Below are 18,444 nucleotides of genomic sequence, written 5' to 3'. Positions count from 1 at the left end.
AGTTTTTTGACAGATGGGAAGTCACAGGGGTGAGGTGTTCTCCCCTTCCCTGCAGTTATCTGTAGTTGGACTCATTAGCCTCCGTTGGTATTTGGCATGGGATGGTTGAGATGGTTGGAGATGTTTGAGAACTAGGTACACTGTTATGTCATCTGACCTAACCTGTAACCGTGCCAGAAAGGAACTGATGTTCTTAATAATTGACGGGTTTAGATCTTTGTGTTCTTTATTAAAGAGCTGCTGTGTGGCTGTTGGCCTTCGCCTACAAGGTGTGGGGTCATATGCTGCTACCAGGTAGCAGGCCGATAGCTTTTATATTAACTGCAGATGTAACAACAGAGTCTAGGCATTTCTCCAGTAATATATGGGTATTACGGCAGATATTTTCTTGTCCACATTGAGTCACAGATCTCCCTTCCATTTACACTTAGGGTGTTAAGGTTGTAGAATTTGTCACAGTGACAATAATATGCTTACAAGGTGAGGTGAATTGGCAGATTTAATAAGAATGTATTGATCATCAAATTCAAAGATCTAACAGCACCTTTCTTTAAAGGTGTTAGTGTAAAATTAATTAAAACCAGGATTTGAAGACAAATAACCTGACCAGTCAAGACCATTTTATTGTAATAAAATATTATGTTCTCTGTTGACCTTTTTAGTTTTGAGCACTTCAGAATAAAACTTGGGAGACAGATCATGTGTTTTCTCCAGTGAACCAGTTCCATACCACAGAATGTTCTCAGTCTCTCAGAGCTTGTTGCTGGTCACCACAGCCAAGCTATTGCTTGGGGGTCTCCTGCTGATGACCTGAGGATGACCGGTCACAATGCTGGGGATGATTAGCCCTACTCCAGTCATGTTTGTGAAAACCAGCTCAGGTTGTCAGGCTTCAGTGTAGAATAACAAAAGAGCCCCCTTGAGCCACAAAAATGTAAGTGACCTAAGGTACAGCCACACATTCTTAGCATACAGTTTTAGCATTTTTTTTGACTTAATTTCAAGGAAATTGTTCAAATCCCAATGATTCTATTACTGTTTTGTTGTCAGATGACTGGGGTTGGGGAGGAAAAGATCCATTTTTATTATCTATCATGGTATTTTATTATTTTTGAGGCAGTCCCTGGATTACGAATGAGATAAGTTCTGTAGGTCTGTTCTGAAGTTGAATTTGTTCGTAAGTTGCCACAGATACATTTACCTGCGATAGCCTCCGTTCCGAAGTGCTCGTTGTGCATTAGTCAGATGTTCGTAACTCGGGGACTTAACTGTGATAGCCTCCGTTCATAACTGTGAGTTGTAAGTCTGTAACTCAGAGACTGCCTGTACACTTGTACCTTTTCCAAATAATATTTCATTTTTTAAAAAATAAAATCTTTTTTCTTTTCTTTTATAAACAGGTTGAAAGGATTGTTGACAAAAGGAAAAACAAAAAAGGGAAGACAGAGTACCTGGTTCGGTGGAAAGGCTATGATAGTGAGGACGACACGTGGGAGCCGGAGCAGCACCTGGTGAACTGTGAGGAGTATATTCACGATTTTAACAGGCGCCACATCGAAAAGCAGAAAGAAAGCACGTTAACCAGAACAAACAGGACCTCTCCAAACAATGCTAGGAAACAGATCTCCAGATCCACTAACAGCAACTTTTCTAAAACCTCTTCTAAGGCACTAGTGATTGGCAAAGACCATGAGTCTAAAAACAACCAGTTGTTTGCTGCCAGCCAGAAGTTCAGGAAAAACACAGCTCCATCTCTCTCGAGCCGGAAAAATATGGACCTAGCAAAGTCAGGTATCAAGATACTTGTGCCTAAGAGCCCCATTAAGAACAGGACCTCAGTGGACGGCTTTCAGAATGAGAGCCCCGAGAAATTGGACCCCGTCGAGCAGGGTCAAGAAGACACAGTGGCACCCGAGGTAACAGCAGAGAAACCTGTCGGAGCTCTTTTGGGCCCTGGTGCGGAGCGGGCCAGGATGGGCAGCAGGCCCCGGATACACCCACTAGTGCCTCAGGTGCCGGGCCCTGTAACTGCAGCCATGGCTACCGGCTTAGCCGTGAACGGGAAAGGTGAGTATCTGGGCGAGCTGCCCAGGAGGCAGCATCTCTCTCCTTGACCATGGGCTACCACTCAGCATCCTTGGTGATGATCCGGGGGGTGGAGGGGGTGGGTCCTGCTTTAGAGAGCAGGCCTCAAGCTAATGTGAGTCTGGGGAATTCTCACAGGCGTTTCCTGGAGCCTTTGAGAGACTTCACCAGTTTCTCCATCTCCACTTGAAGCCTTTGGCATTTCTCTCTTAAATTGGCACTAGCTGTCTCTATTTAATTCACCACCCACAACGCCGCCTCCACATTGACTTCTTTTAACAATGCAGGTTACGGTTGGTAATTTCTGTATAGCATCTTTCTGCAGCTGTCTGTCCACCTTTCTTCATCATCGACCCTGAGTCTCAGGTTAAGCATCTACCTGAATTTTCTAAATATGACCAACATTGATTTACAAGTCCTGGTCCTATTTTGTTCATTCGAGTAACCAGAAATGCCTTTCAGTGAGAGTATTGTTACCCTAGTGGGGCCTTCAGGAGCTTGGCTTGTTTGTCTGTGATGACAGCTTGTTCAGACAACCGTCACTCCTCTTGCCAGGGTAGGAACTCACACACGTGTGTCATTTTCTGCTTTCCTCTCACACCTGCTCTTGCTCCTGGCTTCTGCAGCTGTCTTGGGTGTGCCATGACCTGCTGGTTTCCCAAGACAGCGTATCCGGGAACCCGCATAGAGAGCTGCCTTCTCACTCGGCACACCTCGCTGGCCAGCAGTGCTGACAGAATTCTGTTGGTTAATTCTCTCCTCTCTTGAGGCTTAGGCGACTTCTGACCTCCCATAGCTTTCTGATAGGTCTCCCTGCTTCCATTTTCTATAATTCTTGGATGGGGGTAAGATGCCCCCACTGCCTGGGTAGCCGGTATGCCCTGCGTGTCTGTGACTGGCCCTTCCCCACTCTCCAGCTTCCTCTCCCTGTGTTGGTACCAGGCCGCACGCCTGCCCTCCTTGTCCGCCTCGTGGACTGCTGGCCCTTTTCTCTTCATGCTGTCTGTGTTGCAGTCTTGTAATGGCCTCTTTGCTTGTGTGTGTCTCGGTCAACCCAAACTCAGTACAACAGTAGTAAACAAAATAAAATGGCGTTGGTTTGTTTAAGGAGCTGTTTTCCTTTGAAAAGAAGTGTTCACCTAAGACATTATTTTAGCTGTCTTGCTGTGGCGCGTTCAAGTTTTCATCTTGACTTACTCCCATATATAGCAATGAAGCAGGATAAAAACTGAAATTGCCGCCTTATCATTGTTTCTCAGATACACGCTGGACCCAAACGCCACCTCTTCCTGCTCCAGTGTGTGCCTTCACCTGAAACGTCAAACTGGTTTTCAGATTTGACTTTCCATATTGTTGGCCTGCTCACGATACAGTTTTTTTCTTACTCAGTTGTACCTGAAGGATGATAGAGGTTCAGAGGTGGAAGGGACTTTATAAATCATCTAATAGCATCCTCTGTTTTATAGGTAGGGAAATCCAGAGAGAAGGTGATGTCGTAGAAAGAACTGAGGCCAAAAAGGGAATCACAGCATATGTCTCAATTCCTTTCCAATGTTCTTTCCATCATTGCTTGCTGCCTCCACTAGACGGGTAAACATCTTTACTGTCTTTACTGATGGCTTTGGGCCACGCACTGTGCTGGGCTCTGGTGCTACAAACAAAGGCTGGGGCAGAGGCAGGCAGTCCGTGGCTCGCAGGCCCTGAGCCTGCCCCCGCTTGGTTCTGTATGGTCTTCAGGCTTAGAATGTTTTTTGTATTTTCTAATGCTTTGAAAAAAATCAAGAGAATAATTACTATTAATGTGTGAAAATGTGAGAAATTAAGATTTCTCTGTCCTGGGCGGCACCTGTGGCTCAGTGGGTAGGGTGCCAGCCCCATATACTGAGGGTGTTGGGTTCAAATGTGACCCGGGTTAGCTAAAACAGCAGTGGCAACTGCAACAGAAAATAGCCGGATGTTGTGGCGGGCACCTGTAGTCCCAACTACTAGGGAGGCTGAGGCAAGAGAATCACTTAAGCCCAAGAGTTGGAGGTGCTGTGAGCTGTGATGCCACAGTGCTCTACTGAGAGTGTCAGAGTGAGACTGTGTCACACACACACAGTTTAATCGGGACAAAGCTACATTCATTCATTTACTTACTGTCTGTGGCTGCTTTTCAGCTACTGGGCAGAGTTGAGTCATTATGACAAGATAGCCCACAAAGGCAAAAAAATCAGCTTGCCTGGCTGTTGACAGAAGTTTTCTGATATCTGCTCATAGGAAACCATAGTCCTGGGTTTTGTCGTTATTGCTGCTGTTGTTAATTGAGGGAACCTAAAAGTCCTCAGACCACCTTTTGTTATCCACAAAAGTTGTGTGTATGTACATTTTTAAGGGGGAACCCCTGATTGTCAAAATGTTGCTCCATTGAGGTTAAGCACCCCAGTCCTTTGCTGGGAACCCACAAGTCCAGCTTTGGTCACCACTTTCAACCTGGTCTTTCTCCTGTTATCTCGTGTGCTAGATCTTCCAGGGTGACCTATAGCAGCCCTCTTCCATTTCCACCTTCTGTTTTACCATAGAAACACTGCTCAACAAAAGCCTTCTTTCCTTTCTATTCTATTGAAATAAGGATTTGGTGACTTCCTTTTCTGAAAACATCTATAAGCATGGCTTTGGATTAAAACAAAAAGGATGTATAAGCAGAGAGTCCTTAAATTATCTTACCTCGTTTTGTGAAGTTGTATAGATTGGGGTGGGAGTGACACTGTACTTCCAGTGCCCTTACCGTCATTGTTCTCCACAGCCACTGTGATCTGTTGACCCTTTGGTTTGCTTCTGCCTGCGTGTTAGTCAAATACAGCCCTAAGTCCTCTGTACCGCTGAGAATATAGTCTCTACTCAGAGGAATAGAAGCCACTCAGGAATGTTTTTTAGGACAGTGGTGAGTGACATCCCCTAAGGCCTTGATCTAAATCAGGCTGCAGATTAACAAGGTAAGGACAGGTAGGCACCTCCTCCCACTGAGGCCTCTGTTGGAGGATCCTTTCTGGAGGAGGAAAAGTGATGGCAGAGGCAGATGGTGTCTGGGCCACCTGCAGGCGCAGGATTGCTGCCCTGGTCTCTGTGAGGAGAGAGGCTTTTGTTCCCTTCACTAGAATGTAAGCTCCAAGAAGGGCTTTTGTTTTGTCAGGACTAAACCTTACTGTACCCAGAATGGTTCCTGCTGCATGGTAGGTGCTCTGCAGATATTTGTGGCTGGAATGATTGCAGTAGAATGGGAGCGCATTGAAGAAAAGGCTTGCAGGAGTCCTTTGTGGTCTCTGTATGGCTCAGAGTAAACAGGAGGAGAGAGCAGGAGAGAAGAAATGCTGCCAGCCTGTGGGCCAAAAGCAAAGACATTCTGGAAAGACACTCTTTTGCCCTGGGAAGTACATCTTTCCTGAATAAAGAGAAGTAACATTGAAGCTCTGTTAGATTGTCGTTCCACACTCAACATTTTTAAAGCAGTTGTTTTTACTTTCTTGATTAATTTTAGAGCTCACTATGAAAACTGATGTTTTTTTCCCCCTGAAACTAATTGATGCAGATACTGGTGGAGTCTTTGGGAAATGAACTATCTCCTATTCAAAACATTAATCGTGTGTATTGTTAGGGATATTTTTGCAGCTGAAGACAACAGGTACTTGAATATCTGTTATTCCAGAGAGTCAGTGTTTTCTGGAGTATTTAGAGTGGCCATATGTGTGTTTGTTTTTTAATTTTAAGTGTGAAACAAAAGTTTAAAAGATGAATATATTGCTTCACTCAGAAATGTGAGAAATTTTAAAGATTAAGTGATGCAGCCGTCTTCTTTCTACTCTTTACCATGTTAATGATGATTTCTTGCTCTTTTTAATTACCTGGTGAATTAATCCTATAAAAGAAGTAATTGCTTTTAAATATTGGATTATCATGACTTTATTCTTTCATGAAGTCTTGTGTATAATTCATCTAGTATATAATTCCCTAAGTATAAAATTTAAGAAAATGGTATTAGCAAACTTTTAAAATATCAAGGTAAACCTTCTCAGTGTTATCATGTAAGGTTGGCATCTTTATTTTAAGTCATGAGCCAACAGATTTATTTGGTAGGAAAATGACTTAGGAGATATTTTAGCATACCTTCCATCCCATGAATATTTCAACCACAGGAAGCTCCCTGGAGAAAGCACCCAGGCCAACTTGGCTCCAGTCTCCCTTTTCTCTGATTATCTCAGAAGCTTAAGCTCCAAGTCTGCAACTCCTCTCTAGAAAGCAACTCCCTGTGGCCCTTTAAGGCCTTTTGAAATTTAGTCACTAAAATTGGAACTTACCCCCAGGGAAGGTTAAGAAGTTGGGAGACCAGTGCCTACAGGCAGTAGCCACTCAATACAGCCACAACAGGTAACATCCACCAGAGGAGAGGTGACTTTTGAAGCCAGGTTAGAGCAAACAAGCAGTTTTTTTAAGTGTGTATACAGCTTTGATCAAAAAAGATTTCAATTCGAAACTAACAAACACTTGTTGGCCCCTCCTGTATGACAGGCTCTGTGCTAGAGTCTTCCATGGTGTGATCCCGCCTGTCCCTCACAAGAATAACCCACTTATACATAGAAAGGTTCCAGAAGGTAAAAATCAAACCAGAGGGAAGCAGACTTCTGAGGCAATCAAATGTGACCTCACCCCCTTCCTGGACAGTGGTAGCTATCTTTAGGCAGTGACATGATTGCTCAGCAGCAGATGTGTTCCTGGTTCCTTGTGACCTCACACCTGCATGTGGTTAAGAATTCCAGTGCTGAGTTCTAGACACCACGCCAGGGAGAAGGTGCTCTAGACCAGCAGATCAGTCTGTTAGTAGAAAAAGTTGGTTGCCCCCAGAAACCTTTAACAATATACAAACTGTCCTAATTTGAATGACCAAGAAAAAACCCCGTATAGACTATTATTATTTTTTAAATGTGCAGTTATTTGCCCGTCATTGATATGGAACCTTTTAAAAGGGACTTGCATTTGCCACTTATTTAAGGATCCAAACCCTTTTCTTTCAGCATGGGTCCATTGGTTGAAGTCCTCTTTTGTGGGAAGCACACCCATAATGCATCACTTACTATGTCCAGTTTGCAAAACAGAGTAAGAACTTAGATAGCTGTAAATCTGAGGGCATAGTCTTAGCCTTTTTGATTTTCCTCATTTTCTCATACCTGGTCTGGCAGCAGATTTTAATCTAGACAAAGGGGGCTCAACCTTTTGGCCCCTCTGCATCACGTTGGAAGAACAGTTGTCTGGGGCCACACATCAAATATACAAACACTAATGAAAACTGACGAAAAACAAAAAAGGACAGTTAAGCAAAAATGTCCTCACGTAATCTGCATGTGGCCCATGGGCCATAGGTTGGACACCCCTGAGACCTTTCCAGATCAGTTGGTGTGGTTTTCTTTGACATAACAGCATCCTTTCCTTTTGTAATTGTATCTCCTGCTTTATGTAAAAATAAATTAAATGTAACAATTTCATCTAGCCTGAGAAGTGTAGGACAGGGAAAAATGTTTCCTGTATCCCCTTATCTTTGTAGTTGAGGCCTAGGAGTCATACTGACAAAAGACACATTAACAGTAGAAAAAGGCACATACACTTAATTGGTGTTTTCAGTTTTCTGTGCAGAGGAGGGAGGCTCCACAGAAAAGAGGAACCCCCAAAGAAGTGGATAGGCTGGACAACTTATATACTATTTTAACAAGGAATGATGAATTGTAGAGAAGTGACTAGATAAACGAAAGACGGGGGTGTCTAGGGACTAGTAAAATATTGGGAGGTAAATCTATGGGGAAACTAATGAAAGATAAAGGTTATTTTATTTTAGTTTGTTTATGCAGTCTTATCAAGGCCCCATCTCTCTGATACTGAGTTTTCCTCTTCCTGGTCCACAAAGGGAAGATACCTTTACAAATGGAAATCTGTGCCCTACTTTTAGGCAGAAAATGGGGAAGGCAGAGAGTTCTGGCTGCATCTGTTGCTTCTCAGCTGCTTTCAGCTCAGAATAGTTCAGATACCAAGTGGCTTATTTGGGGCCTGCATATTCTGACTACCATCAGAAGTTTAGGGAATAATCCCAGCCAGCTCTTGACTAGCATGTATCCCGACAGGAGGAGCCAGGTGTGGGCTATATGCACTGCCCCATCTGGCCACTATCCACTCTCTGCAGAGGGAACTGCAGTTTCTCGGGGTGTTTCCATCCTATTGTACTTCTGGTGTTTCCTGGTATTTTCAAGGTTGGTTAGGACTCTGGTGTTTGCCCATTGAGCCAACTTCAGAGTCTCCTCCTAGCCTAGAAGCTGACTCAGGACATGATGACTGTTGAGTTTTCTCTCTCTCTCTTTTTCATTTCTTTTTTTTTTGAGACAGAGTCTCACTTTATCACCCTTAGAAACAGTGCACTGTACCAGTGCACTTGGTACAGTGCGTGGCATCAGAGCTCACAGAAACCTCAAACTCCTGGGCTTAATCAATTCTCTTGCCTCAGCCTTCCAGGTAGCTGGAACTACAGGCACCTGCCACAATACCCAGTTATTTTTAGAGCGAAAGTCTTGTTCTGGCTCAGGCTGGTCTTGAACTGGTGAGCTCAGGCAATCTACCCGCTTCAGCGCCCCAAGTACTGGGATTATAGGAATGAGTGAGTTTTCTCTTTTAATTTCCACTTTCCTTTCGTATTTTTCCCTGTCCCAGCTTTTTGGAGTATGGTGCCCAGACCAGCAGCTTTGGGGAGCATGTTAGAAATGCAGATTCTTGGGCCCCACTTCAACTCTCTGAATTGTAACTTTAGGTTGGAGCCCAGTAATCTGGCAAATCTTCTGGTAGTTTATTGTCCTATACTACGCATTACAAGTTTGTGGTTTTATAGAGCAAGTTAGGAAATTAAAAAATATATACTACTAAATTCTTCTGTTTACAGAAGAATCTATTTTATTTATTTTTTTTATTCTTTGTTTTTTAGAGACAGGGTCTTGCTCTGTGGCCTGAGCTAAAGTGCAGTGGCCTGATCACAGAGGCATGACCAGGCATGAACAGCTCACAGCAACCTCAAATTCCTAGGCATGAGCAGTCCTTTCACCTGAATCTCCCAAGTAGCTGGGACTATAGGTGCACAAGGCCATACTTAGCTGACTTTTTTTTCCTTTTCTTTTATACAGACAGGGTCTCACTATGTTGCCCAGTGTGGTCTAGAACTCCTGGCCTCAAGCAAGCCTCCTACCTCAGCTTCCCAAAGTGCTAAGGTTACAGGCATCACTATTACCAGCCAAGAGTCTATTTTAGACTTTTGTAGTTGTGTATATATATATATATATATATATATATATATATATATATATATATATATATATATATATATAGTTCCTGTTCTATTTTGAGATTGTTTAGCTTTAGCATATCTTGATTTAAAATTGTCTTTAGGCTTTTGTAATTTGTTTTTTAATAAACCTTATAAAATAAGGCTCGGCGCCCATAGCTCAGCAGTTAGGGTGCTGGCCACATACACGGGGGCTGGTGGGTTCAAACCCAGCCCAGGCCTTCTAAACAATGACAACTACAACAACCACCACCACCACCACAACAAAAAAAATAGCCAGGCGTTGTGGCGGGCACCTGTAGTCCCAGCTATTTGGGAGGCTGAGATAAGAGAATCGCTTGGGCCAACGAGTTTGAGGTTGCTGTGAGCTGTGATGCCACAGTACTCTACTGAGGGTAACAAAGTAAAACTCTGTCTCCAACAAAAAACACCAACAACCTTATAAAATGACTAAAATATCTAATTGTTTTCATGTTGTCCTCTCTGACAAACACTCCACCTCTTCTTTCCACTCTCCAGAGATAGGCACCATTAACAGTTTTTTTTTTTTTCTTTTAGAAATTATGGGCGGCGCCTGTGGCTCAGTGGGTAGGGCACTGGCCATATTCACTGAGGCTCGTGTGTTCAAACCCAGCCCGGGCCAGCTAAAGCAACAATGACAGTTGCAACAACAGCAACAAAAAAGTAGCTGGGCATTGTGGCGGGGGCCTGTAGTCCCCGCTACCTGGGAGGCTAAGGCAAGAGAACTGCTTAAGCCCAGGAGTTTGAGATTGCTGTGAGCTGTGATGGCATGGCACTCTACCAAGGGCAACAGCTTGAGACTCTATCTCAAAAAAGAAAAAAAATTGTGTAAATATATCTAGCAGGTACATCTTTTAAATACATCAATATAATCATACTTGTTAGGCTCTAACAAGGTGACTGGTTTTGATTTTTAAATTTTTTAAATTTTGATACATCTTGGATATTTTTCAAATTCACACAAATAGCTCTGCTTCATTCTTGTGGAAGATTTATGTTTGTTTACTGTGTGCGTGGATCACGCATGATATTAGGGGTTCTGTGTCAGTGTTCCTCAGCAGGGGATGCTCTAGCATTTGGGCCTGGGCACGTCCCCATTTGGCATTCTTGGCCCTGCCTGCCCTGAAGATGCTAGGAATGGCCTCAGGCCATTGTGGTGAGTCATAGTGTCCTTTGATCCCACAAACCCACACCTCCCATCCCACAGGGGCTGGGTACATCTGTTAGGTGAGAACCACAGCTACAGACATGGAGAGTTTTCCCCCATAAATGAATGTTAACAACTCCAGAAATGTTAATATACATCCTGTTTTAAACGATTAATAAACACCTAATTTAGAAACATTTTGAGCAAAATATGAAAGTTCACTGTTACCTCCCTTTATCGGAATACCAGGTTCCCCAGAGAGCATTTATAATGTAATATGAATCATTTCTGTGTCTTTATCTGTGTCTTTTCCCATCTATTTATACTTTCTTATATGAGCCAGTGCTACATAAATTGTTGTAGAATTTGCCTTCTTCCTTTAACATCATGTCTTGGAGAACTTTCTGTTTAAGACTCAACTCATTTTTTTTGAAAGTTTTAAACTTTTTATTAATGTGATTTCATAGTTAGGAAGAAGTTACAAGACTAACACAAGAAACACCCACCCATATGCTGCTCTTTACTTGGATTCATCGGTTGTTTACATTTACATTTGCTTCATTTACTTTCTCTTCCAGCCCCCCCCCCCATATACTTACACGCTTACATACACACAGAGGTTTTTTTCCAGAAGAATTTGAGTTAGTTGGCAACTTGCTATTGTAAACGATAGCAAAATGCAAGGCCTTTAATTGATTTAAGATTTTGAAAGATGTTACCAAATTGCCCTCTAAAAAAGCTGTGAAGATTGTGAGTGCCCATTTCCTTTTTGGTGGTGGTGGGGGACAGTTTTGCTCTGTCACCCAGGCTAGAGTGCAGTGACATCATTATAGCTCACTGCAGCCTCAAACTCCTGGTCTCAAGCAATCCTCCTGCTTCAGCCTCCCAAGTAGCTGGGACTACTGGCCTACACCATCATGCCAAGCTAATTTTTTCTGTGTTTTAGTACACAGTGGATCTCATTCTTCATCAGGCCAGTCTCAAACTCCCATCTCAGCCTCCCCGACTGCTAGGATTACAGATGTGTCACTATTATTGGCCCATTATTCTTAATTAACATTTTAATCCACTTTTCAAAATCTGCCAGATGAGAAGGTAGAAAGTTTTAAGTTTTTGTTGTTTTAATTTTACACTTGATCTTAACCAAAAGGCTGAGAAGTGAGTCATGTTTTAATTTTAAAACAAGAAAACTGTTTTCACAGATTACTTGAATGTTTTCATTTATTCTGTTAATTCCCTTTATATATGTCTTGGCTATTTTCCTTCTGGGTAATGTAACTTGATCAAAATGTGAAGATGTCATGAATGTTGTGGTGTGCATAATTCTAAAGGGAGCATCTCACAAAGGGTTGGTGACTTAATGGTCCTCTGGCTCACATATGGGCTCATTTTTCCATAGTAGGGTTTTGATTGGGTTAGGACTGTCTTGTGCCTGCCTTAAGGGATTAGAAAAATCTCAAATTTTCATTAACTTTATGATTCCTGCCCACTTTTGAATACATGAAAATAGATTTCATTAACTTGGAGTTTCATAAAGTTTACTTGAAAAGAAATTTGGGATCTTCAAGTCAGATGTAATAAAAGGGGTATTCCTAACTATAGTTCTAAGAACAGAAGGGGGGGAATCACATTTCAGGTTAAATTCTGGGTTGGTTTTTTGTTTTGTTTTTTTAATACTTGCTTTTGTTGCTGCACGTGTGAGTGGGAGCTGAACACCTGTTACAAGTCCACTCCTAATTTTGGTATTCGCATTTTTATTGTTTTTTTATAGATCAGGGTGCTGGTCTTCTAGAATATATCTCTAATGGCATCCGGTATCTAAGGTTGAGCATCTTTGTATATACTGGGTACAGGCTATCTAATCTCACTTCCAAGCCTGCTGTGCTTTTGCCTTTGTTCTGTATTAAGTTCTTCCAACATTCTTCTTTCTCTTTCAGAGAATCCTTATTTTATAAATGAAACTAGTCATGATGACAGTGATTAGCAGATTTAGCAGGAAAACGGGGTCCACCTTAGACCCTCATTTAGCTCTTCCTACTGTATAACATAATGACCAGTGATTTTTTTTTTTTATAAGCATAATTCACACTACTGATCAGTACTACAATAGAACCTGTCTAAGTCGACTACTCAAGGGACTTAAAAAACTGGTCAACATATATACGTGATCAATATAAGGAACTATGCATGTTGTACTGAAATGTACATGTGGAGGATGTCTGGTCTATGAAAGTTAGGTCAACTTAGGGAGATTGTCACTATGGAGGTTCTGCTGTATATTAGTCAAGACTTTTGCTCTGTCTCAAGTGAAACTAAACTTCACATTGGCTTAAACAAGCAAACAAAAATGGGGCCTGATGCAATGGCTCACACTTGTAATCCTAGCACTCTGGAGGCCAGGCCAGGAGGATTGCTTGAGCTTAGGAGGTCAACACCAGCCTGAGCAAGAGTGAGACCTTGTCTCTATTAAAAATAGAAAGAAATTAGCCAGACATAGTGGCTTGTACTTGTAGTTTCAGCTACTGGGGAGGCAGAATCAGAGGCAGGAGGACTGCCTGAGTGTAAGAGTTGAAGGTTGCAGTGAGAGGTGATGACGCCACTGTACTCTAGCCTGTATCTAAGTCTGTCTTTAAAAAAAAGAGCAAAGAAAAGAAAATGGCATAGCTGCATCCCTGACAAACAGGAGAACTTCTTGAGAGTAAGAATCAAGACATTTCATCTTAGTTTTTCTACAACCAGGCACATGGTAAGTGGCCACTGGATGCATTGAGTAAATGAAAACATGTTCTTCTTTGATGGCTCATCTTAGATGTCTTTTCAGAGTTACCATATTAATGAAAACTAATACTATATTGTTTTATCAGAGCAAAATAAAGTTGAAGCATTCATTAAGCATCAGCATACAACACTGAAAAGAACACAGTGGTCTAACTGAAATGCACACGGCTGCTGGCGGGGAAGAAGGCTCCTGTTCACTCTCCCATGAGCCTCTGGTTCTGGTGGGCCCTGAGCTCCCCCCACTTCTGCCTCTTTGAAGGCTTTGGCCCCTACAGCTGGAATCTCAGAACTTGATTCTTTTTTCCTCAGCTTCAGCACATTTGGTGGCTCCTGATTAACTTCTCGTCTGTGGCTTGTAAGTTCCTGAAACAGTTTTTCTTCTGGTTTTAAGGCATTTTTCAAAACCTTGCTTTTAGTTTCTGATTCAGTATGTTGACAGCCAGTTTTTCACAGGGAGTTCTGGACACTCCCTGCCTCTTAATGTAAATTGAACATTTACCAGGTCCCAGGCTCCAGGCAAGATACAGAGAAGTCAGAGCCTAGTATCACCAAGCCCCTGACTTTTAGGTGATCATAGCCTGACAGGATGGATATAGAAGAGAGAGCTCTTGTAGGGGTTCATTCGAGGAGCACTGTAGTTAGGAGAGCCATGCCATGCCTACCCCAGTCCAGAGGCCAGGCAGTCCAAGTGTTGGGAGTTAAGCCTTGTGCTGTGGACAAGAGCTGAATACCAGACTGTTGTTAAAGGGATTATAGCAGACCTGGTACAGACCTTATACTTCTTTGTGGAATGGTGCCATGTAATGAGATAAATGTTCACTATATAAAAATAATTACCCCGAAGTAGTAAATATCCATCTCCCCCAATGATAAGGGTCTGGTGTAATTGCCTCCCAATTTAGGAGGCAATATAAATAGGATCTGCAGAGGTATTCAAAATAGGAAATACTAAGAAAACATTTTAGGCAATACCTCCGAAGTATTTGTTACTTGTGGTTATTTTCTTAACTATGTATTTGCTATTAAAAGCAAGTGGGCTTGTTATTCTTCCATTCACCATTCCACCTCCTTGCCCCCCTTTTGGGAGGGTGACAGTTTATAATCAGGTTTATTTATGACATCTTGTCTACCCGCCCTACTCCATTATTGAACAGATGTTTTTGTGCTTAAATTTTTTTTTAATGGAAACATATTAAGTTCTCAAAAACACCTTAAAATTCTACCCAGTTACTTCAGTCATACTCATCTCTAATTTCTGTCTGCAGTTTAAGTTCTTATTTATGTCTGTGTGGCAAGGGGAGGGAGGATGTTGCCAGGAGAAAAAGATGTAAATGACTTTTTGTCTCATTGCACAACTACAAGTTGCACGTAGGACCCTGTTAGCTACTTAGACTGTCTCCCCCTCTCCTTCCACCCACCACTGAGAAACTGTCACAAAGTCTGTGCACCAAAATGGAGGTGTTCTCTGCAGCCCCGTGCCCTCAGTTCCTTACTGTGAGCCCATTCCCAGCAGCAGCACCGTTAGGAGGGTGACTACCGCCCAGTGCTGCTCCCCTAGTGTGGTCTTCAGAAGTTAAGGAAGTCCAAGGTGGCTAAGCAGATAGCAGACCCAGTGGCTTTTGGTTACCAAAGCAATTGTGTATCACTGTCTTACTGAACTTGGGTTTATATGATTAACATGCAGGCCACCATGAATGAGTCTGTGTGTGGTTTTCCACCCCCCTCAGAACCTGGTAAGACTGTTAAATATGAAGCCCACTCAGAAGTCCTTGGTGGTCTAAGCAATGTGTTCATTGGTCTTTGCCAGAGTCGGTCTGAGCCTGTGGACGTGACGTGCTGGTGGGTGCTGGCTTTTTCCCTCATGACACAAGCCTGGACTGTCTCCTCAGCTGTCAAAAACGTCCTTCTGCCAAGGAGGACCATATTTCAGTCCTTAAATGAAGTAGTGTGCTTAATATGGGGGGGGGGCATATTTAGAGGTAATCGGTGGAAAGGATGAACTGCTGGCTTTGAAGTAATAAAAGAGAAAGTCATAAAATTTATTTTTGAGAATTACAAAGAAGCCATTGACTTGGTCTGGGTCGGAGGTGAAGCCCACCTGTGGCAGCTGGATCCCCCTCCCTTTCCCAGGGCGCTTCCTACAGGTGGAAGCCTCACGGTTCAGATCTTCTGCCTCAGGTTCCACCGGAGCTTTTCTGCTGCCATCCGGGATCACTGCAGGAATTCCTTGTGTCTCTAAAGCGCTTGAAGCCCTGAAAAACACGAACTTAGTCCTAGTAAAGTCTTTACATCTGCTAGTAAGATGACATGGCCTGTGAGGAGTGTCTACAATTTTGATTAAGTATCATATTGGTAAGGGGGGAAGGGTTTTGTACTTCATCTGCTAAGGGAAACTCTGCCTCTCCCAAGCAAGGGTGGGAATGTAACTCACATTATTACCTGAAGCTCTTAACCTGGATGGGGATTGTTTTTCGTTTTGCTGATGTTTTAAATTATTCCATGTTCACATTATAATTTCTTCTTTGGATGACACTTTCAGCAAGGTCTGGTAGCTATTTCCCATTCTTGGCATTACCTCTAATGGTGCAGTGACACATGGGTTTCCTGTGAAAGCATAATGTGAACGTTATCGAGGTGTTACGTGCAGAAGATGACGTTGGTTAATTATGGTGTTGTCAGCATTCTGATTGTGCTCTGCTAGAATGGCCATCTCTTTGTGTCTCTCTTGTGATGGTACAGAAGGGACACGGCCACACAGCTCAGAGAAGCCTGGAACATCTGATGTCTTCTATAGAGTGTCACTTTCGATACAGTTTCCACATTCTGTGATTTGAACCAGTATTTTGTGGACATTAAAGGGAAAGTAGGAAACAATTTCTCCCTTTCCTATCATAAATTTTCAACTTCCCAAATAAACCCTACTTGATGGGTCTGGAGTTCTAAGATCATGGCAAGCTACTTCTGACAGCTTCTAAAATGTCAAAGCTTTATAACAACCAAGAAGAGGGTGGTGTAAAAATAGTCATAATCTGAACTGTGCTTTGGTCTGATTTTATTTGGGGGAAAGAGTTTTGCCCTAATAAATGGAAAGCACTCCACTTGCCATTTTCTGGTAAAGTTTCCTCAGTAAGTGGCTAAATGGATTTTTTTTCCATTATATTAATCACTGTCTATAGACATTCACCATTGAAGGGACTGTATAGCTTACAGTCTAAGTTGCATATTCTCCAGTTTTCACAAGGGGTTTTCTGATGAGCATTTAATGAGCAGTTACACACTGGGTTTTCTTGATTATATAGTAGATGTAATACCATGACAGCCTGGGATGGCACCTCACCCCAGTCTTCAGTGCTACACACATCACTGTTTAATGTTAGAAACTGTGGCTACTCCAAGCTCAAGTGAGCTGGGGTCAGGGGGTGTGCCTCAAAAGCTGGATTACTGCCAGGGCAGGATGTCACTGAAGTGTCCTAATACAGAACACAGGGACATGGGTGGAAAACAGACCATGCCACTGTAATTTTAGCTCACAGTTCCTGGATTTACAGGCAAGTCGAAAGAAATGCCGGCTGAGTTTTGTTCTATTACAGTTTTTAAGTAGTCTTGGATGCTCAAAACTGATCTCAAAACTGGATTTTGAAATGACTGTGTGACTTCCTATATTGCATTTATGAAACTTAGCAAGTTGTGGCTTTCAGGTTTTTGCTTTGTGTTTTGAGTCTGTTATGCTGAGGTCAGCTTTCTGTCTTGGCTTTGGAGTAGCTTTTGTTCTCATCTATAACGTGATGTGTTCTGTTAAGATGCTCTCTCTGGACCCTTTTCAGCATATCTGGAATGTCTTTGTTAAGGTGAACAGTGGTGTGACTTTCCTTGAGCAGTGTGTTTCCCACAACCCCACTTGGTGTCTGTAAGTAGAGAGATACCTACAGACCCCTCCTTGCTGTCAGGGGTGTCATGGGCTTCATTCTTCAATGGCCATGGTGTTTCGACCCCTGAAAAGCCCTTGAGAAAATACTGGCACCCCAGTTGGAGAAACACTGTGTTACAAGTTACTGTGTTTTCTGTCCTGGCTTTGCATTATAAATAGCTGGGCCCCCTTGCAGAGATGGATATGTCTCCTCAGTGATGGTCCTAGAGCTGGTGGGTGATCCTTGGCGGCACCCCAATTAACTTGATGGGTAAAAGAAGGCCAGAGCAGGGTATCCAGTCCTGTGGATGATCAGCTGGCTAACAGCCAAGATTGAAAAAGTGGTGTGTTCGTGGACCCTAATATGAGAAACACTGATCCAGACTGAAGCAAGATGTTTGTTTTAGAAACTTGCTTTCAAAGGTATTTGATTTCACTCTAGTTTTCTTAGCCTTTTAGCTTTGTCAGAATCCCCCCAGGGCATCTCATACCCTTGGCCCTCCAAGGTTCTAGGGTCTGTTAAGCATAAAAGCTTCTACTACATTTAAATACTACTTACAAGATCATGCCTAACCTGTTTGCTTACAACTGTCTTTATCTCATTTTTCCCCTCCATCCTATGGAAATGAAACTTCTAATTCTGATCTGGGCATCCATTAGCCCATATAAGGTCTTTTGCCATTTCATTTCATTTCATTTCATTCCAGAACCTCTCACCATTGCTACCACCTTGTCTAAGCAGTTGACATCTTTACTTCTTTTTTTTTTTTCGATCTATTTTCACTTAGCTTTACTGTCCTGCTTAAGGCTCTTTCTTAACTTTCTAATATACTTGGGATGAAATTCAGACTTCTTACTGTGGTCTGCAGAGCCCTCCTGGGCTAGTCCTGCATTGCTTACTCTGCTTCCGGTGCACTGGCATCCTTCTCTTTCTGGAATTGGCCAATTTCTCTTCTCCCTCATGGTTGTGCACAGCTACTCCTGTTTCAGGGTTTTTTTAACCTGGTTAACTACTTATCTTCCTGGCATCAGTCCAGATGGCACTTCTTGGGAGAAGCCTTCCTTGATTACCTTCAGCCCTTTCCCCACCATCTAGAATAGACCATTCTGTTCTACAACTTCATAGCTCTTATCCATGGTTCTAGCTCCATGCTTAGT

General features: G+C 42.6%; 1 protein-coding gene across 2 annotated transcripts in view; it reads left to right on the top strand.

The window, feature by feature from the left end:
• The window catches only part of CDYL (chromodomain Y like), a 211,348-nt gene that overhangs the window by 124,753 nt on the left and 68,151 nt on the right, over positions 1–18,444 (top strand). For both annotated transcript variants that reach the window (XM_053602681.1, XM_053602680.1), the window contains exon 2: positions 1,401–2,067. In XM_053602681.1, coding sequence (XP_053458656.1) covers positions 1,401–2,067 — 667 coding nt within the window. The remainder of the gene's footprint in view (positions 1–1,400; positions 2,068–18,444) is intronic.

Source organism: Nycticebus coucang, chromosome 9 (assembly GCF_027406575.1).
Source record: "Nycticebus coucang isolate mNycCou1 chromosome 9, mNycCou1.pri, whole genome shotgun sequence".
Taxonomy (NCBI): domain Eukaryota; kingdom Metazoa; phylum Chordata; class Mammalia; order Primates; family Lorisidae; genus Nycticebus; species Nycticebus coucang.
The sequence above is the reverse complement of the archived record's forward strand: the minus strand, read 5'-3'. Positions and strand labels throughout refer to the sequence as shown.